At 40.1% G+C, this 25384-nt stretch overlaps 1 protein-coding gene across 1 annotated transcript in view; it reads left to right on the top strand.

The window, feature by feature from the left end:
* The window catches only part of LOC128642416 (uncharacterized), an 80228-nt gene that overhangs the window by 25338 nt on the left and 29506 nt on the right, over positions 1–25384 (top strand). Inside the window, exons 2-3 of the mRNA XM_053695184.1 lie at positions 12672–12836; positions 22806–22920. Of these exons, the coding sequence (XP_053551159.1) occupies positions 12672–12836; positions 22806–22920 (280 nt within the window). The remainder of the gene's footprint in view (positions 1–12671; positions 12837–22805; positions 22921–25384) is intronic.

The following is a 25384-nucleotide window of genomic DNA, read 5'->3' as shown; positions in this document are numbered from 1 at the left end:
TCACAGTAGATAACGGGATTGGTCCACCCCACTCTTACCGGAGCAGCTGATCTCTGAAGTGAAACGCAGGTTTTCGGAGAGCCGTGGGATTTGCCCATCCCTCCGTTAAAGTAATACCTGAACCAAACACCGAAACTCCAGGCTCTCAAAGCTTCTTAAAAAAAAGCCGTTCCTCTTCCCCCGGGACCTCTCTCAGCTCATCTGCCCGCCTACAGTTCCAGCTCTGGCGACCTTCAACACCTCTGGGTTCCTGTTACGCCTGTCAGTTGACAATAAGGACAGGTCGAGCCAGAGGCACCGGAGACAAGATACAACCACTGCGGGCCACACTGGATACAATAGCAGGTATGTTCATTCACAGGGGGCAACGGGATTGGTCCTGTCCGCTCTTATCAAGACCACTGCTGATCCAAACGGAACTCAAGTTTACGGAGAGCCGTGGGGTTTACCCATCCCTCCGTTGAAGTAATATTTGCTTTATCCGATCATCTGTCCACTTCAGTTTTAACGGTGAACTCTTCAGATACCTCCAGGCTACATGCCTGTCAGCTGTTCCGCTCTTAGTGATAGAGCCGCTGCTACAACTCATCCGTTCCCAGGAATATTGTTGAATTAGGTAGATTTTAGCGGGTGCTTCTTAGCCCTTAAACCGCTAAGTGCTTAAAGTTAAATAGCAGCATCAGATGGACATTGTCAGAAAGGATTCTTATGCCATTTAGAGATTTTCACTCCGAGATACATATATCCTGCACCAGCCCTACTTAGTCAGGTAGGGCAAGGTCCACTTCGAAAGGCTGGAGCGTAGTTTAAACCCCAATATGGAGAAGTGAGGCAAACGGTAACTACCTGCAAACAAGCTACCTGTTAGCTCCGCCCCCAGCCGGAAATCTTGTTAGCTGCCATTATTAATGTTCCCATTTCTGAGATAGAAATCAAAAAAGCTATTAAAAATCTATCAAGGGATAAAGCACCTGGGCCCGACACACTCCCCAATGAGTTTTATAAAATCTTAGCCCAAAATATCACCCCCTATCTGGAAAATCTTTTCAATCTTTTTTATATTGAAAATAGTGCTATCCCCCCTAACTTTCTGCATCTATGACTATGCTAATTTTGAAGCAAGGGAAGGATCCTAAAATAGAAGAATCTTACAGGCCTATAGCACTTCTCAATTCTGACTACAAGCTACTTACACATATTCTGGCTAACTGCCTTTAAATTATATTACCAAATATCATCCATAGAGATCAGGCAGGGTTCATGCATAAAAGAAATTCTGCAGCTAAGATTAGAGAGATTTTCTTGACTATTGATCATTTTAATTCTTTAAAGGGACTTCCTTGGCAAGAGAGAATATCCTCGCCGGACCTTGCAATCATTTCGATAGACCCAGAAAAGGCTTTTGACTCTGTTCATTATGATCATCTGATATTTTCTTTGCTTAAATTTGGATTTAAAAAAAAAATTGTCTGATTTATTTGTAACGTATGTAGCGCCTCGGCTACAAAATTAATAATAAATAATAACTTTTCACCAGCTATAATTCTTAATAGAGCCCAGCTGTTTGTAGTTCACCTTCATAAGAGCCGACTACAACAGTGCAACTCTCGGTAGGACCCTTCACCCATTTGATCTCTGTAATCGTTTTTATATACCATCTATGTTCATAGTGCTGCAGAACCTGTTGGCGCTCTACAAATACCTGATATTAATAATAGAGGTATGCGCCAAGGATGTCCCTTATCTCCTTTTCTTTTTAATATTTCAATTGAACCCTTAGCTATTATGATCCGGCAATATCAGGAAGGTATTAAAATCAGACGTAAGGAGTTAAAGATTACTTTGTATGCAGATGATGTGTTATTATACATATCCAATACTAAGACAAATATCCCAAAAGTTTTATCAATAATTTAATTGTTTGGATCCTTCTCGGGTTACAAAGTAAAGGCTTCAAAATCTGAGATTTTATGGATTAGGAAAAATAGGGATTCAGCTGCTGTAACGCCATTCATGAGGGTTTCAAGTATCTAGGCATTTTCATTTCTCTCTATTCAGAGAACGGGTATAAATTGAATATACGCCCTGTTCTTGATAGGGTTAAAGAAAATATGAAAAACTGGCAAAACATTCCACTCTGCATTTCTGGCCAGATAGCTTTGTTCAAGATGGTTCTCCTGCCAAAAATGTTGTATGCTTTACAGAATACACCAGTTCTTATAAAAGGAAAGGACCTGAGAACTTTAAATGCTTCACTTCGAAGATTTATTTGGCAAAATAAGAAACCGAGAATCTCATTTAAAAAACTTTGCCTTCCTAAAAAATTTGGAGGCTTAGCCCTACCAGACCTCCGAATGTATAACTTAGTATCCCTAGCCCGAATAGTAGTGGATTGGATTGTAAGTCTAAATTATTTTACTAATAATGATCTTGAACACAATATATCTTATCCATACTCGCTGGTATCTCTGATACACTGTCGACCTAATAATATGCCTAAAAACATACTAGCTTGGCGGAGGATTCTTACAATATTAGCAATTAAAGTTGATGTTTCGAAATTTCAAACCATTCTTGGGAATCCAGAATTCCAGCAAGGGACTCCGTCACTAATATTTCAGAAATGGAATGATCTAGAGCTAAGTAGGATATCGCAATTACTAGAAACGGAGAGGCAGGCAGTTAAAACATTCAAAACATTGAGTCATGAATTGAATCTTTCGAATAAAGACTTCTTTGCATATTTACAAGTGAGACACTATATCTCGAAGCTAGTAATGGATGGAGGTGGCAATGGGATGAAGTTGAAGATTGGCTCACATTGACAAAAAATGGAAATTTATCCATATCCATGGGGTATCAAATACTTTTATCTCAAAGAGGTGAGTCAAACCTGATAGAAATCTCTCAACAATGGAGCAATTTAATTTCCCCAGAAAATATAAATATTGATCGGGTTAGAAGGTCTTTGGGCCTGGTTTCTCAGACTACATTGTCCTCAACCTTGATAGAATCGCATATAAAACTATTATATAAGACATATTATACACCAGAGAGAGGAGAGAGATGGGTAAATGTCCTTTTCAACTCATGCCCAAAATGTTCATATCCAAGGGCCAACTTAGTACATATGATATGGGAATGCCCTAAGATCCGTCAACTCTGGCATAAAGTAACCTACTGGGCATGTAATATACTGAACCTCCCCTTGCAAGATATTAACCTTACACAAATAATATTTCTATGGGAAGAGATTCAAAAGTTCAAATATAAAAAGTTGATTAAGATGATTATTCTAACAGTTAGATATTTGATCTTTAGGAAATGAAAGGAAGCAAATACCCCTAATATTTTTTACATTAAGAATTATATGAAAAAACAATATATACTTGAACAACACAATGTAGATATGAACAATGACAGAGATATTTATATTTTTTTTGAGAAATGGTCCCGATTTGTTAAAAGTTTTCCTTCAAATGAAAGGGAACATTTGATCTATCCCTTCAGAAATAGTGAAATAATACTATTGGGAATTTGGTAATATAAGTAAAAGGGATAGAAGAAGAAAAGAGAAGAACCCCCCCCCCCTTTTTTTCTCTCCCCCTCCCAGCCCCTCAAAGAATTTGTTGAATAAATCACTTTAGATACAGGATTTGTTTCTTCCTTTTCTCTTTTAATGTCATGTTCATAACAATTACATTAGTGCAATGTTTGATGACATATGTCCTCTTTTTCTGTAAATAGTGCTTGTATTATAATGCATACTTCTTGTTAAGCTTATTTTTTTTTCTTTTCTTGTTTATTGATTTATAATGTTGATGTTAAAGGGATAGTCTAGTCAAAAATAAATGTCCATGATTCAGACAGAGCATGCAATTTTAAGTAAATTTAAGCAACTTTCTAATTTACTCCTATTATCAATTTTTCTTTGTTCTCTTGGTATCTTTATTTAAAAAAGCTGGAAAGTAAGTCTAGGAGCCAGCCCATTTTTGGTTCAGCACCTGGATAGTGCTTGCTGATTGGATGGCTACATTTAGACACTAATCAGCAAGTGCTATCCAGATTCTGAACCAAAAATGGGCTGGCTTCTAAGCTTACATTCCAGCTTTTGAAAATAAATATATCAAGAGAATGAAGAAAAATTGATATTAGGAGTAAATTAGAAAATTGCTTAAAATTGCATCCTCTATCTAAATCATAAAAGTTTAATTTTGACTATACTATCCCTTTAAGTATGATAAATTGGAAAAAAAAAAAAAAGAAAAAAAGGTGTATTCAAGACTTTAATATTGTAGTAAAACTATTTTGCAATATACTGTCTTTAATTGTTTTGTTCCCCTTTAATGTAATTTAAATTGTGGACTTTCAAATTACTGTTACAAGTGAGAGCAGACTTCAGACTTAAAGGGACATGAGACCCAAATATTTTCTTTCATGATTCAGATAGAGCATGCAATTTTAAACAACTTTCTAATTTGCTTCATTCTCCTGATATCCTTTGTTGGAAAGCATATTTAATTATGCTCAATAGCTGCTGATTGGTGGCTGCACATAGATGTCTCATATGATTGGCTCACCTATGTGCATTATTATTTCTTCAACAAAGGATATCTAAAGAATGAAGCAAACTAGATAATAGAAGTAAATTGAAATGTTGTTTAAACTTGTATTCTATATCTGAATCATTAACCCCTTAATGACCACAATGTACCCTGTATGTCACTGGTCATTAAGGGTTTTTTCAGGACATAATAGCACAAGTCTAGCAAGAACACACTATTAATGACCTCCCTCCAGCAGGCTTTGTGGAATAGAGCAGTCTCAACGCTGGTGGCAAGACTGCGCTATAAAACAATCAAGTCCCAAAAAAAGGCCAGTGACATACAGGGTACGTCGCTGGTCCTTAAGGGGTTAAAGAAACATTTTGGGTTTCATGTCCCTTTAACGCTGCTATATTCCACCCAGTCATTGGTTGTACAGTCTAGTGACTTATAACTGTCCCTCATTGGCCTGAGCAGAGAGGGAAACCTAGGTTACAACATGGGAGCTCAGAGTGCTTACGGACACTAAAACTTCACTCTAATTTTTTTCAATATTTAAAGAGCTAAAATCATTTTTAAAAGCACAGCTGCATATTATTCTGAGAGTAATTTTTTTTTTTTTTTTATTATTTTTATTTTTGTTGAAACTCACAAGTATACAAAAATCATAAACAAGTTACAGTGTCATGTTACATAACTGAATGTCATTGTTCAGGATATCTTATAAAACCTACAAATATTGCATAGATACCTAGTGAGTCTCATTATACAATTTCTTTTAAAACATATCTTTTTGGAAAAGATGACATCCTAGGCTAAACATGTGTCCTAGGATGGGGGGCTTTTTAGTATGAAAATAGAGAACAGGAATAAACAATTAACAACAAAACAAGTTTTTGCTATGTATCAAATCAGATCATGTGCCCAGTATGAGGAGAAACCAATTAGATCTTAGGTTATAAGACATCTTCAGTTTAATCTAAAGATGTAGCCCCTTTACCATATATTCCATTCTCCCCTTATGGCTGCCTCCAACATGTATATCGTATTTTTAAAAGGGTAGAGCACTCTCCTCTGGGTGGAGAGGTCTAGCGACTCCAAAAAGAGTCTCCATTTTACAATGAAACGAGCAACTCTGTTATCAACATCATACAAAGTGTCACATTGTTCATACATTAAAGATTTCAGTAGCGTTTGCTTTAAGAAACTAACAGAAGGGGGATTAACATTTAACCACTTATGAAAGATGCACTTTCTTGCCAAGAGTATGATATTAATCAAGAGTTTCCTATCTCGCCTTGAGACCTCTAAGTGCTCTAAGAATATCACTTGATTGGGCGTAAGGGTGATGGGAGCACGCATAAGTCTAGAAAGCCAGAAGGATACCTGATTCCAATATCTACGAATTTTGGGGCAATACCACAGATAATGTAAAAAGTCAGGCTTAGGGTAGGAGCATTTTCCACACACATTCGAGAAATCTGCCCTCCATTTACTCAGTCTATTAGGTGTGAGGTAGTCCTGATAAATAACCCTTATTTGGGATTCCCTAAGGTCGGCTGCCAAGGTCGCTGACCAGGTAAGGGTGAGGCTGTCTAGGATGGTCTTGTCAGAGGAGATCGTCGGTAGTTTTTTACGCCAGTTGTCTAAGAGGTGAGACATGGTCGTGGCTGCTTTTGAGCTTATGAGTGTAGTGTAAATTGAGGAAATAGTATAATTGTGAGCTCGAAACTGCGCTATGGTACGCACCAGCGGGGGGGTGGCCCAGAATGTCTCGCAATGTTGTAAAATGTGGTTGATATAGTGTCTGGCCTGGAAGTAGGCAAATCTACTGGTGTAAGGAATTAAGAATCTTCGGCATAATTCGTCAAAGGGCAAGACTGTTTTAGCTGAGTGATCTAACATTTTATCTAGATTGTCAACCCCCAGAGCTTTCCACGTCTGGAAGACAGGGTATAGCATACCAGGTTGGAATCTCAGATTACCTGTCAAGGGAAGGTATTTGGTGTGGGTGGGATCCCACCCCAAGGTTCTGGTTAAAGATCTCCACCCAAGAAGCACATCTCTAAACATCGGGTGAGTAACCACGCTCGCAGGGAGCTCTGATAGGGTGGCATGCGGGAGGAAAGCAGGAGATATTTGAGGTAAGGAAGCTTCTTCTAAGTGAGTGCTAGAGAAATGTTGGGTGTTTAGTGCCCAGTCTAATGGGAACTTTGCCAGGGAGGCCCAGTTATAATATACTAGGTTCGGCAACCCTAGTCCCCCACGCGAGTAAGGGAGATAGAGTTTATGTGCCCCAATACGTGGCTTACCCCCTTTCCATAGAAAAGTTCTGATTATAGCGTTTAAGAAGGCCACATCTCTCCGTGCGAGTAATAATGGGAGCATTTGCATGGGATATAGAATTTTGGGGAGGGTCATCATCTTGACAATGTGGACTCTACCCATAAGAGATAGCGGCAAGTTTTGCCATGCCACCAGCTCTGTTTTGATTTGGTGGACAAGCGGGGTTATATTTTGGGAATACCAATGCTGCGGGTTTGCTGAGATATGTATGCCTAAATAAGTTAAGTGGTTCTCTACCGGTCTAAAGGGGTATGTCTCAGGGACGTGGTCAGATCTCCGGTGTAACCATAGGATTTCAGACTTTGAAACATTTATTTTATACCCTGAGAACCGTCCGAACAGCTCAATGGCATTCAGGATAGCTGGGATGTGTGTCTGAGGGTTAGAAACAAAAAGTAACATGTCATCTGCATAAAGGGCGATTTGAAGCTTATGAGATGCCAGTTGTATTCCTGGGAAGATACCTCTCAGGTACACTGCCAGGGGCTCTAGAGCCAAGTTAAAGAGCAGCGGGGAAAGAGGGCAGCCCTGTCGTGTTCCTCTATGAAGATGAATCGGGGGAGAGTATAGATTGTTTACCAAGAGGTATGCAACCGGGTGAGAGTATATGTTAGTGAGGAAAGTTGTGAAGTGTCCTGATATGCCAAAAGCCCTCATAGAATGAAAGAGATGTGACCACTCCACACGATCGAAGGCCTTCTCTGCGTCAAGTGACAGCAGGAAGGCCTCCGAGAGAGAAGAGAGGGTTCCCTGTTGTCTAGCCTGCCAGTAGTGAGATATTGCATGAAGGACTTTGCGAATGTTTGTGATCGATGAGCGGGTGGGTGTGAAACCTGTTTGGTCCGGGTGTAAGACGTGGGGGAGTAGATGTTTCAGTCGGTTCGCTAAGAGCTTGGTGAGTAACTTGTAATCAACGTTTAAAAGGGATATGGGCCTATATGAGGCTGGGAGTGTGGGATCTTTGCCCGCTTTATGAATGACTGTAATATTAGCTGCAGAAAAGCTGGCAGGGGGGACGGTATGTTCTGTAAAGAAGTGGTTAAATAAGGTGGTGAGGATCGGGGTAGTTTGGTCAGGGAGCATCCTATAAAATTCGGTGGGCAGCCCGTCTGGGCCAGGTGTCTTTCCCAAAGCGAGAGATTTAATAGTCAGGGTGACCTCTTCAGGAGAGATCGGGGCATTAAGATTAGTTAGCTGTTCCTCCGTGATTGTGGGTAGGGTTAAGTCTTTCCAGAACTGTTGATGTGCAGTGTCGTGAGGTGGCTGTGATTGATACAAATTAGTATAGTAATTTGTGAATTCCGTCACTATCATAGATCTATCATTGGTTAGTTGGCCCTGGCTGTTTATAGCTGGAACTCCTCTGTTAGCTTGCTTAATTTTAACCAAGGAAGCTAGGAATTTTCCAGCTCTATTACCATGGCGCAGAAATAAGCCTTGGTTTTTGGTTTCCCTGTGTATGGTGTTTTGTAACATGAAAGCGTCTCTCTCCCTTTTAGCCGTGAAATAGGCGGTTCTGTTGTGTGAGGTGGGGGACCGACAATATTGGGCGTATGTGTTGGTCAGCTGAGTGTTATAGTGTTCTTCCCTACCACTTTGGAGGCGCTTCTGTTTAGAGAGATAAGCAATTATGTCGCCCCTCAGGACCGCTTTGGCTGTTTCCCAAAAAAGAGTTGGGGAGGAGAGATGTGTCTGGTTATTGTTCATGTAATCGTCCCATTGTCTCCTTAGGAACATTATAAAATCAGGAGATTTTATGAGGTAGGTTGGAAATCTAAACACCTTTTTATTAGTAGGTTGGGGAGAGTGGGTAATAGTCAGAGAGATTGGAGCGTGATCTGAGATGGTCAAATTAGCTATTTTGGCTTCTGTGACTAAGAGTTCTAGGGAGCTAGAAGTTAAAAAGAGATCAATGCGAGAGAATGAGTTGTGTGCCCTCGACGCGCAAGTGTAGTCCCTACCCACAGGGTTCCGTCTCCTCCAGATATCTTGTAATCCCAGGGAGTCATACAAGGCCCTAAAGACCTTGGTCGGGAAGGTTGTCATGGGTCTACGGTCCCCAGATTGGAGAATACCGGTAGGGTCTCTGAATCTGTCGAGAGTGGGATTGGGCGTTAAATTGAAATCTCCTGCCATAATGATTTTAGTGTCCAGGTGTTGAGCTAGAGAGTTGGTTATAGATTTCCAGAACGCAGGCGCTCTATGGTTAGGGCCATATATATTGCAGAGGGTGTACCAATCCTCCTGCCATTTCAGCCTAACAATGATGAATCTCCCCTCAGGATCCCGGATTACCGGCCCTAATTGGTAATCTAGATCTTTGCGTATGAGGATCGCCACTCCCCTACTAGAGCTATTGTACGGGGCGTAGAGGATCTCCGCGATCCATTTGGCTTTGAGTTTTTCATGTTCAGAGGCGGTAAGGTGTGTCTCTTGTAGAAACATAATATGGGCCTGCGTTTTTTTAAGATGCGTCAAAACAGTTTTCCTCTTAATGGGCGAGTTAATCCCTCCCACATTCCAGGAGCATATTTTTAACGTCATTTAAAGACAAAAGGGGGGGTAGGAAATTACAAGTGTAGCGCGTGTCTCTACCTGTGATCTGTGCTTGGCTAAATTAGCAGGGCAGCGCATGCTTGACCTATCAAATTTCACCATTTGCGGGGGGCATGGGGGGACAGGGGCAGCGGTCTGTCCTAGCAGTGTATAAAGACAGATCTAAGACATATTGCATCAAAGAACAGGGCAGCTCATATCTCACATATACGTAAACAATTGTAATTATTGCCATAATCTCTGCAAGTTGAGTGACATATTGTATGTTCATAATATTGATAGTCTCGAACACTACTCTATGCTGCTTAGTTAACTGAACATTTCCCTGAAAAGTAAGGCACACATTATATAGTTTCCAATTACTTATTACACATAGCAAAAACATAACATATTTACATATAACAACCAGGACATCAACGTCCCTGAACATTTTCATACGATACCTATCCATTAAGGTATTTTCTTAAGTCCTATAGGAAGAAATCTGAGGCGTAGATTCACCACCTCAGCAACACTTTGTATGTCCGACCCTTAGGGTCATCGGCTGGTTTGTCTACGTCAGCCAGGAGAGTCTCTGCTCCCTAGGGAAAGAGTAGTGGGAGAGTTCTTTTCTTGGTCCAGGTAATCCTGTGCCTCTCTAGGAGAATCAAATAGTTTGAATCCTTTTGAAGTGCGGAGCTTGAGGCGTGCAGGAAAAAGAAGAATAGCTTGGCGTTTGTCCTTGTGCAGAGAGCTACAAATCGGAGCAAAGTCTTTTCGCTTCTTAGCAACTTCCACTGAGTAGTCTTGAAATAAGTAAATTCGTTTTTCATCATATAGCAACATTTCTACCTTCCTATATGCTTGTAGAAGCTGTATCTTAGATTGGAAGTTAAGGTATTTAATCATTACCCCTCTAGGAGAGGGTTTCTTCCCGTCTTCAGGTGGCCTGAAGCCTCCAATGCGGTGGGCTCTCTCCACCTTCATTGGTATCTGATCGGCTGAGATGCCCAACAGATTAGGGAGTGAGTTCTCTGCAAAGTATAGTAGCTCTGAAGGGCGGACAGATTCTGGGAGTCCCACCAGCCGGATATTGTTCCTGCGTGAGCGGTTTTCCAAGTCATCCAGCTTTTGGTGCAGATATTCATTTTGTCGCAGCAGCTTTTTGACTTGAATAGAGGAAGTATGGTGGTTATCTTCCAGGTCAGAAATTCTCTGCTCTGCCCCCGTCAGCCTGGAGTTGAATTGCTTGACTTCTGAGGTTAGGTTGTCCATTCCCCTTTGGAGAATTTCGAGTTTGGATAGTAGCAAAGAGCTCATTTGTTGTTCCTCCAAATTAGAGTTGTCAGATTCTCGAACTGGGGCAGGTTTTGTTGGAGAGCTTGGATGCTGGGCATCCGGAGGTTGTTTGTGCCTTTTATCCTGTTGGGATTTGTTTCTGCTCGACATTTTTGGGGTTGTTAGAAATCTGTCCATAGAGAGGGGGGTGCAAGCCAAGGGGAGGGCGATAAGATGTTATGTCTCTGCGTATCTCTCCCCAGGGAGTATGCCACCACTGGGCTCTGTCGGAGAAAGGAGAGAGGATATGACCCGCTCCCAGCTATGGAGCGGGAAAGGGGGAGGAGAGATACTATCTAGACCCAGGCCGGGTCCCTATATCTTGATATTATAGTCCCAATGGCAATGGAGGGTGTGAGCTTCACACAATGGTCTGTAAAGATTCTGTCTCCAATACTGGGTTGTCTGCCACCAGGGAAGTTGACAGTCAAGATCCTGTGTACCCAGGGGGTGCAAGTTGGGCTATGTCGTCCTGGGGAGCACTCCAGGGATAAATAGTTTCTGTCAAAAGCAGCAATTTGACAAACAGTACATGTAGTTTAGTGTTCTTGTTTCCAGTTAAAGATACCCGGTTAATATGATTCTTAAAGACAGTACCACCAAGCCTGCTGAAGTGGGTTATTTACTTTCTCACAATACCCTAGACTCAAAGGTCTCACAGTGGTCCTTTTCAATTTAGTTAATTACTAGGTTGCCGGCTATATGAGTATGAAGGCCTGCAAGTTGTGTAGTCTGAGCAGTAATCCCATTCCCTTTGGGCATACTCACGAGTCATAGAGCTCCAGCAGGGTTGTGCTTGGTAAACTCCTGCGTTTGCGAAATGGTCCGGTAGTAGCGGGTACAGACCGCTTACATGAGGAGCAGTCTGCAGGTGATGGCGCAGGGTCTCCTAACTGCGTGTATCCCCGGCTGCTTGTGCAGGAAATTCTTTAGTATTTGCCGGCTCCAGTATCAGTTAGGAGCCGTTCCCGGTTGTCCGTGTGGAGGTGTATGGCTCCGTGAGAGCACAAGACAGTCCAGTCAGTGCAGTGTACACGCTCCACGAGGGGAGCCAAGATGGCGGCCAGGTGTTAGCGATGTCTCCGGTGGTGAGGCGAAAGATGTACCGACCTCACAAGTCGCTGCATCGGCTATGCACAATGCCTCCAGGCTAATTCGGATCTTGCTGTAGCCAAGGAAGAGCTTGGGAGCCAGTGTGGGATTGCAAAATATAGTATTTTTCAGACTTGAGCACGGAGCTCTGTATGAGTGCGACCACACTGTAGCTCCTCCCACCGGAAGTCCCTCTGAGAGTAATTTTATGCACTTCTGTCTCTCTGGGGATAATGGAGAAAACAGCATTTTCAGGAGTTAAGTTAAAGGGACACTAAACCCAATTTTTTCCTTTCGTGATTCAGATAGAGCATGCAACTTTCTAATTTACTCCTTTTATCAAGTTTTCTTCGTTCTCTTGCTATCTTTATTTGAAAAAGAAGGCATTTAAGCTAAGGAGCCAGCCAATTTGGTTCAGCACCTTGGACCGCACTTGTTTATTGGTGCTGTCCAATCAGCAAGGACAACCCAGGTTGTTCACCAAAAATGGGCCGGCTTCTAAACTTACATTCTTGCTTTTCAAATAAAGATAACAATAGAATGAAGACAAATTGATAATAGAAGTAAATTGATTAAAATTGCATGCTGTATCTGAGTCACGAAAGAAAAAATTTGGGTTCAGTGTCCCTTTAAGGATATGGAGGACAAAAGTATAATAATTTCAATGTTTTTTTTTATTGTCCAGAATTATCTGTTTTATGATGCATTGCATTTTGAGTTTGTTGTGACAGCGGAGAGTGTGATGTCGCTGTGCAATGGTATTAAACAGTATACAGGGACAGTTATGAAAACTCACTTCTAATTTATTTGTTATAGGAGTATCTGAACAATGTCACCGCACAGATTTTTGGCACCCCCACAAACCCCCAACGCCCCCCAAACCGAGAAACTAAAGTGGCACTTGGGTCTACTCCACCACATCCTCCCACTGATGGTTCTCTACACTCCAAATCAGAAAGAGCTGGGAGCGAAGGTACCCAGGTATGCAGTGATTTAAAGCATTATATAATAAGGTGGTTTAAATATTCCTACTTGCTTGGAACACATAAACATGGCACATAGCGCTAGGTAAATCATTCATGCCAGTTTGCCAATGCTACTGTCTCCGCCTGGAGCAGAAAGCCAATAAATAGCGAGAACAGAGAATTCTGGGAAGATGTGAAGCATAAAAATAAAAAAGCAGGTATAATAGGCCTAGCATTAGCCATGTTCAGTATCTACCCAAGGAGCTGGGCAGAGGGGAGTGTGCCATTTAGGCAGGGGAAACAGCATTAAAGGGGCATGGTATTCAAAATCAAACTTTCTTTTCCATGAGAGCATACTGAGGTAGGCTGAAGAGTGTGCATGTGTCATGTGCACTTTATGGTGGCTACATATATATACCTCATGTCACTGGCTCACTCAATGTGTTTAGGTAGCTCCCAGTAGTCTATTGCTGCTCCTTCAACAAAGGATACCAAGAAAAGGAACCAATGTGATAATAGAAGTAAATTGGAACGTTATTTAAAATGATATACCCTATCTGAAACATGAAAGAATAGAAATGGGAGGTATTAACAAGCATCTCCATTAAAGTCTATGGAGATGTCTTATGTTACCACCAGAGTTTACAACAACATTGGAATTTAGACCGGAAATGTTGTAAGGACATCTAGGGCACTGTAATCCTTCTGTCCCAGACTACCCTGTGATGTCTTATTTCTTATACCCCCTGTATAATGCTGCAGAATCTGCAGAAATAACCATAATAATACAATAATAATAATTTACTAAACACCTAGAGCAGGGATAGGCAAGGTGTCCATGACTGGCCCTTGCAGTGTCCACCGCCCATTTCGCTGCAGGGAGGGAGGAGAAGGACAGATGAATGCTGGTCCTGACTCCTCCTTGACACACGCGGCACCGCGTTTCGCAGGGTTGTGGCCACTCCCACGTGATGCTGCTTAGTACCCGGAAAATGACTCTGAGTGAAACAGAGAGAGGGAAAATTCAAGAAGCAAGCTGGAGTTTTATATGCAAAGGTAAAGCACTTTAACCAGCACCTGAGGTTTATTATAAGTAGTATTTAATTAGAAAGAAAAGATATACTGTGATTCACAACCTTAGTATATCTTTTCTTTCTGATTAAATAATAGGAAAGGGAGAATAGTGTGAATAAAGTTAGTGGCTTGTCAAGAGACTGCTAGGGATATTTTGTGATTAGTTATGGAATAAATAAAGCCTGAGTGAAATACTGGATGTGTATCTGCATCTGTATAATAACAACCAGCTCTATATAAAGACACAGTAGTGACACTGGCACATGCGTATAGCCAGACAAGGACTGGTTATAGGATCAGTGGTATCTGCATCTGTGTAATAACACCCAGCTCTATGCAAAGACACAGTAGTGGCACTGGCACATGCGTATAGCCAGAGGAGGGCTGGTTATAGGATCAGTAGTATCTGCATCAGTATAATAACACCCAGCACTATATAATGACACAGTAGTGACACTGGCACATGGGTATAGCCAGACAAGGGCTGGTTATAGGGTCAGTGGTATCTGCATCAGTATAATTACACCCAGCACTATATAATGACACAGTAGTGACACTGGCACATGGGTATAGCCAGACAAGGGCTGGTTATAGGGTCAGTGGTATCTGCATCAGTATAATAACACCCAGCACTATATAATGACAGTTTTATATAATGACACAGTAGTGACACTGGCACATGGGTATAGCCAGACAAGGGCTGGTTATAGGGTCAGTGGTATCTGCATCAGTATAATAACACCCAGCACTATATAATGACACAGTGGTGACACTGGCTTATGGGTATAGTCAGAGGAGGGCTGGTTATAGGATCAGTGGTATCTGCATCAGTATAATAACACCCAGCACTATATAGCGACACAGTAGTAACACTGGCACATGGGTATAGCCAGACAAGGGCTGGTTATAGGGTCAGTGGTATCTGCATCAGTATAATAACACCCAGCACTATATAATGACACAGTAGTGACACTGGCACATGGGTATAGCCAGACAAGGGCTGGTTATAGGGTCAGTGGTATCTGCATCAGTATAATAACACCCAGCACTATATAATGACACAGTTTTATATAATGACACAGTAGTGACACTGGCACATGGGTATAGCCAGACAAGGGCTGGTTATAGGGTCAGTGGTATCTGCATCAGTATAATAACACCCAGCACTATATAATGACACAGTGGTGACACTGGCTTATGGGTATAGTCAGAGGAGGGCTGGTTATAGGATCAGTGGTATCTGCATCAGTATAATAACACCCAGCACTATATAGCGACACAGTAGTAACACTGGCACATGGGTATAGCCAGAGGAGGGCTTGTTATAGGGTCAGTGGTATCTGCATCAGTATAATAACACCCAGCTCTATATAAAGACATGGTAGTGACACTGGCACATGGATATAGCAGGAGGAGGGCTGGTTATAGGATCAGTAGTATCTGCATCAGTATAATAACACCCAGCTCTATATAAAGACACGGTAGTGACACTGGCACATGGGTATAGCAAGAGGAGGGCTGGTTATAGGATCAGTAGTATCTGCATCAGTATAATAACACCCAGCACTATATAATGACACAGTAGTGACACTGGCACATGGGTATAGCCAGAGGAGAGCTGGTTATAGGATCAGTGGTATCTGCATCAGTATAATAACACCCAGCACTATATAATGACACAGTGGTGACACTGGCTTATGGGTATAGTCAGAGGATGGCTGGTTATAGGATCAGTGGTATCTGCATCAGTATAATAACATTCAGCACTATATAATGATGTTTTTAATTTGAAATGCACCTCGGTGTCCGTCACTAAGGTCTTTACTTTAGAAAATGTCCACCACAGCCTTGGTTCGTGCCTATCCCTGAGTGAAAGCGGCATGGCAGAAGCGAGCACTGGGCACAGGAAGTGGCTTCATATTTCCAGACCATTGTCAGGTTGATAAGAAAAGGGAACTGAGAGATAGGGATGGAAGTTCTGTATTGTCACCTTCATTACAGTATTTGTATAGAGACAGAAAACTCACGCAATCAGCACTATTTAAACATGTTACTATATATATATATATTTCAGTAATTAAGCACTTAATTGCATAGCACATTTTAGTAATTAATCACTGCATTGCTATCACATATTAGTAATACAGCACTGCATTGCACAGCAAATTTCAGAAATTAATCACTGCATTGCATAACATATTTCAGTAATTAAGCACTGCATTGCATAGCACATATTAGCAATCAAGCACTGCGTTGTATACCACATTTCATTAATTAATCACTGCATTGCAGAACATATTTCAGTAATTAATCACTGCATTGCAGAACAAATTTCAGTAATTAAGCACTGCATTGCATAGCACATTGTAGTAATTAATCACTGCATTGTTCAGCACATTTCAGTAATTAGTCACTGTATTGCATTGCACATTTTAGTAATAAAGCACTGCATTGCATAGCACATTTTGGTAAGTTAACACTTATTGCATAACATATTTCATAAATTAATCACTGCATTGCATAACATATTTCAGTAATTAGTCACTGTGTTGCATAACATATTTCAGTAATTAAGCATTGCATTGCATAGCACATATTAACAATCAAGCACTGCATTGTATACCACATTTCAGTAATTAATCACTGCATTGCAGAACATATTTCAGTAATTAATCACTGCATTGCATAACATATTTCAGTAATTAGTCACTGCGTTGCATAACATATTTCAGTAATTAAGCACTGCATTGCATATCACATATTAGTAATAAAGCACCTCATTGCATAGCACATTTCAGAAATTAATCACTGCATAGCATAGCACATTTCAGTAATTAATCACTGCATTGCATAGCACACTGCATTGCATAGCACATATTAGTATTAAAGCACTGCATTGCATACCATATTTTAGTGATTAATCACTGCATTGCATAACACATTACAGTAAGTAAACAATGCATTGCATAATATACTTCAGTAATTAAGCACTGCATAGCACATATTAGTAATAATATAAACAGTACTGTTAATTCCTTTATCTCTTTATTGTGCACAAATAGAAAAAAGCGACGTTTCGAGTCTAATGACTCTTATTCATGCTATATACACAATGCTCGAATACACTCTTTAAAAACCCTAATTTTCGCGCCAACCACCAAATACTGTGACTCTGCTTCCATCTACTGGTAAGAAAAAATATTACACGTTTAAAACCAAATACATTGTACAACAGCTCACTTACACTGAAATGTGACTTAACCATACAAGCATAGCTCTCCAGCTTCTTGTTAGCTACGTCTTATACTTAGATGTTTAAATACAAACTTAGTATGTGCCTCTACACTATCTACAACAAATCTATAAAAAATCTATAAAAACACTGACCAGTCATATTCCCTATTTAGGCCCTTAGGTGTGATACTTTCTAATTCATGCACCCAAAACATTACTTTTTGTTTAAGCAATTTCTCTCTATTTATTCCACTTCTTTGTGGATTCACGTGATCTATTATTTGCCATCTCAATTGACTGATTTGATGGCCACATTTCAAGAAATGGTTCGATACTGGTGCTTCATCATTTTTACATCTTATATTAGATCGATGTTGACATATTCTTTCACGGGCTTTGCAGGTCGTTTCCCCTATGTAAATTAGGGAACATGGGCACTTGATAAGGTACATGATATAGGTAGATTCACATGTAAAATATTCTTTTATTTCATATCTTTTGCCTTTTCTAGGATGAAAAAAATATTTCCCCTTAATCATAGCATTACAACTCATTCAGCCCAAGCATGGGTAACTTCCTAATTGTTTCTTATTTAAAAAGCTTTGTTTATCTTTCTTTTTGGACCCTACATCTGTATTGGTCAATTGATCTCTAAGGTTTTTCACCCTCCTGTTTGCCATTAGGGGTGGATTCCTAAAGACTTCCATGTCTTTATTGCATTATTTTAGGACGTGCCAGTCTCTTTTTATTATACATGATAATTCCTCACTATTAGGATTATATTGTGTTACTAAAACCAATCTGTCTGCTTTAGTATCTTTCTTTTTATTTTTAACCTCTTTGTCTCTTTTTAAGCTATTCAGTTGTTCACTAACTAAGGCCTGTGGGTATCCTCTATTCACACATTTTTGTTGCATTTCCTTCATTCGTAACTCCTTAGTGTTGCTGAATTCTAGTCCCCTCACTGCTGCGTTTATCTCATTAACAAACTCTTTAAGGGACTCACTGCATTGCATAGCACAGTTCAGTAATTAATAATCACTGCATTGCATAACATATTTCAGCAATTAAGCACTGCAATGCATACCGCATTCGAGTAATTAGTCACTGCATTGTGACAGACTTGCATTTCAGGCAATCAGTGCAGACTCTTAAAAAACTTCACATGCGTGAGCACAGTGTTATCTATATGAAATGCATGAACTAATGCCCTCTAGCTGTGAAAAACTGTCAAATGCATTTAGATGAGAGGCGGCCTTCAAGGGCTTAGAAATTAGCATATGAGCCTACCTAGGTTTAGCTTTCAACTAAGAATAACAAGGGAACAAAGCAAATTTGATGATAAAAGTAAATTAGAAAGTTGTTTAAAATTACAAGCCCTATCTGAATCATGAAAGTTTAATTTGAACTTTACTATCCCTTTAATGCTTTATTACGAGGAACAAATAAGAGCTACAAAGTTTCAGATTTTTGTATTTTTGGAAAATGAACCTAAATGAATCTTAATAAAAAAAATGCTTTTCATTTCATAAAGGTGTAAAAAGCCACTCGCCAGTGTGAAACACACAATTCTAGATCATATGGGTTACACATGAAGTAGTGATTGCGTAATGGAAATACAAGATAAAACATTATTTATTATTATAACCCACAGACGTGCAAGCGATACAAATGAGGTCTAAATGACATCCTGATATCTCTCTGTTCATTATTTATAGCATCATAGATACATGTGAATTATTACTTGTGTTTCATACACAGAAGTGATAATAAAATAGCTGCTGGGTATTATAAAATATGAGAGCAGTTGTTTGCTACACAAAAATAATGCAATATTACCGAGATACTCCAGAGCTTTGACTGCTGATGACATTTATTCTCTGGCTGTTGATGTGGTCCCAATTTGAATTCTTTGGTTGGTATTTATTGTTAAAACTTAAAGGGACAGTCAAGTCCAAAATAAACTTTCATGATTCAGATAGGGCATGTAATTTTAAACAACTTTCCAATTTACTTTTATCACTATTTTTGCTTTGTTTTCTTGGTATTCTTAGTTGAAAACTAAACCTAGGAGGTTCATATGCTAATTTCTTAGACCTTAAAGGTAGTGATCGGCGAATGTTTCGCAACATTCGAAAAATAAAACAAATTTTAACACATTCGTTAGTTCGAATCGAATTTCGAATGTTTACATAACATTCTAACATTCGATTTTCGAATGTTCGATTTTGAATTTTACGATTACATTCGAAAATATTAGTTTAGAAAAATTTGAATTTATATGTTTGTTATAGTATTTTTAATGCTTTCTTTAAATGTAATATTTGACTTATGCAATATTCTATATAGAAACATTCAAAATGATATATTTGTATCTATTATCTATCAGTTTACTAGATTCCCTCCCTACCACATGAACTATTGAACTTCTGAATAGTATTTGTTAAATAGAATGTTAAATTTGAAATTTCGAATGTGGACATTCGATAAAATTCTAAACATTCGAATTCGAAAGTGACATTCGAAAACTGTAAATAGCATTCGATTATAGAATGTTCGTTCTTATCAACATTCGGATTTATAATTCGAATTTCAGTAATAACATTCGTTCTAACATTCAAATTCAGAAATTTACACATTCGCCCATCCCTACTTAAAGGCCGCCTCTTCAGTGAATATATTTTGACAGTTTTTCACCACTAGAGGGTGTTAGTTCATGTTTGTCATATAGATAACACCGTGCTCAGGCACGTGAAGTTACCTAGGAGTAAGCACCGGTTGACTAAAATACAAGTATGTCAAAAGCACTGAGATAAGAGGCAGTTTGCAGAGGCTTAGATACAAGATAATCACAGAGGTAAAACGTGTATTAATATAACAGTGTATGTTATGCAAAACTGGGGAATGGGTAATAAAGGGATTATCTATCTTTTAAAAAAATAAAAATTCTGGTGTTGACTGTCCCTTTAAAGGACCACTAAATGCAGTAGTTTTGCATACTTAACAAACGTACAATAACAAGACAATGCAATAACACCTACTCTGAGTTTCACATATATAAATGCATAATTTAATGATCATATGTAATTTAATTGCACATTTCATTATTTAACGGTGGGCTTTTTTTAAGCTTTGTATTAAATAAAACAAATTTGTGCTTATTAATATATAAATTTATATGTACAAAATCTAATTATTAATACAAATATCAGTGTGGGCAAGCAGTAAAGCACCAAAAGAGATATTTGTAAGAGTTCAGAGCTGTTGTGTTTGAAAATCCCAAAATCCTTTAAAAGGGATCAATCACAATTCTCTATTAAAGTCTATAGGGATATGTGATCAAATTATTTGAAAAGCTTTTGTAAAGGATTAGGATCAACCCCATAACCTGTTGGATATAGGGTTGCCAGGTGTTCCGTATTCAACTGGACATTCCTGTATTTTAGCAAGCTGCCCAGTATTTTTGTGAAGATTTTACTGGACACTTAAAAGATCATGAGTGTACTGTTAGCTAAATATAAAAGACCTCATATATGGAGCAGAAATAAATAAGGAGCACTCAAGGGGTCAAATCACTTCATATGTTACTGGCAACCAAGGGGTAAATCTACTGCTCAGTTTAAAAAAAAAAAAATATACATCATGGGATAAAGAGTGGGGCTAAGGTAGAGCTTTTAAGGGGGTATTGTGCCATGCGCCAAACAGCAGACAACCCTAGTTGTAAAGGTGTTTTCTGATAGATCAGAATATGGCTGTGGTGCTGTCCTTAGGCAATGCCACAAATGTATTTGATAAGTTTGTTATAAATGGTTTATCACTGGGAATTTAATGGATTAGGATGGCTTTGTATTTCAAGGCCCTACAAAAATATGTGCAAGTCACTTTGCAAAGAAATATACACTCTCATGTGCCACTTTATTAGGTACACCTTGCTAGTACCGGGTTGGACCCCCTTTTGCCTTCAGAACTGCCTTAATTCTTCGTGGCATAGATTCAAGAAGGTGTTGGAAACATTCCTCAGGGATTTTGGTCCATATTGACGTGATAGCATCATGCAGTCACTGCAGATTTGTCGGCTACACATCCATGATGCGAATTTCCTGTTCCACCACATCCCAAAGGTGCTCTATTGGATTAAGATCTGGTGACTGTGGAGGCCATTGGAGTACAGTGAACTCATTGTCATGTTGAATAAACCAGTTTGAGATGATTTGAGCTTTGTGACATGGTGCATTATCCTGCTGGAAGTAGTCATCAGAAGATGGGTACACTGTAGGGATAAAGGGATGGACATGGTCAGCAACAATACTCAGGTAGACCATGGCATTTAAACAATGCTCAATTGGTACTAAGAGGCCCAAAGTGTGCCAAGAAAATATCCCCTACACCACCACCACCAGCCTGAACCGTTGATACAAGGCAGGATGGATCCATGTTTTCATGTTTATGCCAAATTCTGACCCTAAAATCTGAATGTCCCAGTTGAAATCGAGACTCATCAGACCAGGCAATGTTTTTCCAATCTTCTATTGTCCAATTTTGGTGAGCCGGTGCGAATTGTAGCCTCAGTTTCCTGTTCTTAGCTGACAGGAATGGCACCCGGTGTGGTCTTCTGCTGCTTTAGCCCATCTGCTTCAAGGTTCGACGTGTTGTGCATTCAGAGATGGTATTCTGCATACCTTGGTTGTAACGAGTGGGTATTTGAGTTACTGTTGCCTTTCTATCATCTCGAACCAGTCTGCCCATACTCCTCTGACCTCTGACATCAACAAGGCATTGTCGTCCACACAACTGCTGCTCACTGGATATTTTCTCTTTTTCGGACCATTCTCTGTAAACCCTAGAGATGGTTGTGTGGGAAAATTCCAGTAGATTAGCGGTTTTTGAAATACTCAGACCAACCCTTCTGGCACCAACAACCATTCCATGTTCAAAGTCACTTAAATCCCCATTCTTCCCCATTCTGATGCTCGGTTTGAACTTCAGCAAGTCTTCTTCACCACGTCTAGATGCCTAAATACATTGAGTTGCTGCCATGTGATTAGCTGATTAGCATTTTGTGTTACCAAGCAATTGAATAGGTGTAAATAATAAAGTGGCCGGTGAGTTTATATATATAGAGATTAAAGCAAAAATAGCAAAGGTACCCACCAATATAATCAAAGGTCTGTTTTATTTTACCGTGACGTTTTGGGTGGTGCCCCTTCATCAGACATATCATATGTCTGATAAAGGGGCACCACACCGAAACATCACAGTAAACTAAAACAGACCTTTGATTATATCGGTGAGTGCCTTTGCTATTTTTGCTTTACTCTGTATTTACCATGCATGGAGCACCCCGGAGGATGTGAATATTTATGCTGTTGAGTGCCAGCCCTCTTGTATTATTTTATATATATATATTTCCCAGATCATCTGATGTTTTCTCTGGGGCCATAGAGCAATACGTTTTTTTATCTATGCAAAAAACAAACAAAAAAAACAACATATCTATAACCTACTTCTTAAAACAGAGAAAATAAAAAAAAATAGGTTAGACTTCATTCAAGACTAGACTTTACTATTTATAATGTAATTGTAGTAATTTGGATTTGTCCTTATCTATCAATTTATTATTACAAATACAGTTTGTTTAATAGCCATGAGCTTTTGATGTGATTATTCTTTTTCCTAGGTCACAGAAATCACAGTCGTACCAGAAGATTCATTTTGTCAAAGTGAAGCTACAGCGCAGAGTCTTGAACATGTGGGGTTTACATCGGAGTTTGAATCAAATTTGGAACAGCAAGGTGAATTGGGTTTACTATTAGCATCTGAAAAAAAGAAATATTTTTTATCTCTTCATTTAAAAGGACAGTCTATTTCAGAATGTTTATTGTTTAAAAAAATAGATAATCCCTTTATTACCCATTCCCTAGTTTTGTATAACCAACACAGTTATATTAATACACTTTTTACCTCTGTGATTAACTTATATCTATAAACCTCTGCAGACTGCCCTCTTATCTCAATGCTATTTACCGACTTGAAGTTTAGCCAATTAGTGCTGACTTATGAATAACTCCACGGGAGTGAGCACAATGTTGTCTTTATGGCACACATGAATTAGCAGCACCTTGGTGTGAAAAGCTATAAAAACGCACTGAGATAAGAGGTCTGTAGCGGCATAGAGAAAGGGAGAAATTTAGAGGTATAAATAAAAAGAGAGAAGCACTCGACCTGGGAACGAACAATAGCATAATAGCTTGTTCTATGGCTAGTTACCACCCAAGAAGCAGCCTCTTTTTGCTCAACATGTGCTTTTCACAGAGAACTTTCCTGAAGCATATCAGTCTGATCCTGACTTAACAGTACAGTCCAGCTCCGAAATACCAGGCAATCCCTCTCTGAATGAGAGAAACGGCAAAACCCCAGACATACGTTTCGGCCTAGTGTGGGCCTCATCAGTGAGGTGCAGCCATATCCCTCTAGGGCTGGCCATAGAACAAGCTATTATGCTATTGTTCATTCCCAGGTTGAGCACTTCTCTCTTTTTATTTATGCAAATTATGACACTTAGGGAAGTCTCCCTAAGTGTGATGGCGGATCCAGACGTGGACCCGTTGCTCAGTGGGCCTAGAGCGATATGGCTGCACCTCACTGACGAGGCCCACAATAGGCCGAAACGATCAGCTGAGGTTGCTTCTCGGGCCTTTGGCTTGGATCAAGTTCAGTTTTCTGTGCTTGGTCTTGGTCTTGGTTTGCTGCCTGGAGACCTGCTCCTTCGGCCTGGGGTCCTTTCCCTTTGGGGTTTGGGCTCCTGCTGCTATTGGGGGGGGTGGCTATTCCTTAGGCGTAGAGCAACTGGGTAGTAGGGCCGTCCCCTTGGCCTTGTGGCATCGTCCCTGGACTTCAGCCACATGCTGCTTTTGGGGGGGCGCTCTGAAATCCAGCCTAAAGAGGCAATAGGGCAAATATGGCTACCAATGTGCCAAATGTTCCCCATACACTTCGGGTGTTGATTTCTGAGGACTTTCGAGAGAAGATTGGTTTGGCTCATGTCCAGCAGGTGGTTTTGGAGGGTGTTTTGAAGATGCCAAGAGCAAGTTTGCATTGTGTTCAGTCATTCCCTTCAAGAGGGATTTTTGATGTGGCTTTCACCGATGAGCATTATATACAGACCTGCTATCAACGGACTATTGATATGGCTGCTGCTCCAGAGTTGGTTGGCATGAAATTTATTGCCTGTGTGCAGAGGGAGAGAAGAATCCCGGTGACAGTACATATGTACAACCCTTGGGTCACTGATGTGGAAATTCGTCTGTTTCTTTGTCGCTACTTTGATGATGTTCAAGGAGGTAGCAAGCTGAAGAATCAGTTTGGGACTTTCAATGGAAAGTGCAGGTTCTGGGTGCGGTTTGTGCCAGATGAATTAGGTATTGGTGGAAAGAAACACCCTCCACAGACTTTTGCCATTGGTGGAAATAGAGGTTTCCTGTACTATGATGACATGCCTCTTTTTTGCCGTAGTTGCAACCTGTTTGGTCACATTGCTGAAAATTGCCCAGGTGCCAGATGTCGAAATTGCGGTGAGGAGGATCATCTTGTTGCCCACTGTAGTAAACGCCGGACCTGTGACCTGTGTGGTTCTTCAAGTCATCTGTGCAGGATGTGTCCTTTGATGATGATTCAGGGGCTTGATAGAGTGAAGCCTTCCTATGCTGATGTTGCAAAAAAAACATCTTCAGTTGCAGTTGAGCCATCTGTGAATGAGGAGGAGGTCTCTGATGAGGCATTGAACTCTATATTACCTCTTTTGTGTAAGAAATCTGCAGTTGGGGTCCCTGTCAGAGAGGTGTCTGATGTTCCTGTGGTGGTTCCTGTGGCTGAGAAGGTAGAGGAAGCCCAATCTCATCTTCAGGAGGTGGATCTTGCTACATCTAACGTGATAGCTGCTTCAGATGTTCTTGAAGCCCTGTTGCCTAATTCTGTGGATGATACTGTTGCTGTTCCTGGGACAGAGAATTTTTCCTTCACTGAGTCATCTTGTGATGCTGCTCCTGATGCTGTTCTTGGTGAAGGGGAGAACATTGATTGGTCTGCTGTTGTGTCCTCTAGTTCTGAGGAGGATATGGACACTGAAGGGAAAAAATCTGCCTCCAAGCGAAAAATAGATGCGGATTCTGATGGATGGGAGAGTCCTGATTTGAATCTTCCAGTAGTTAAGGGTGCAGATCCAGATACTACAAGTGATGCTGACTCTTTAATTTCAGA

Source organism: Bombina bombina, chromosome 11 (genome assembly GCF_027579735.1).
Source record: "Bombina bombina isolate aBomBom1 chromosome 11, aBomBom1.pri, whole genome shotgun sequence".
Lineage (NCBI taxonomy): Eukaryota > Metazoa > Chordata > Amphibia > Anura > Bombinatoridae > Bombina > Bombina bombina.
Note: the sequence above shows the minus strand (reverse complement) of the source record. Positions and strands in the feature narration are given on the sequence as shown.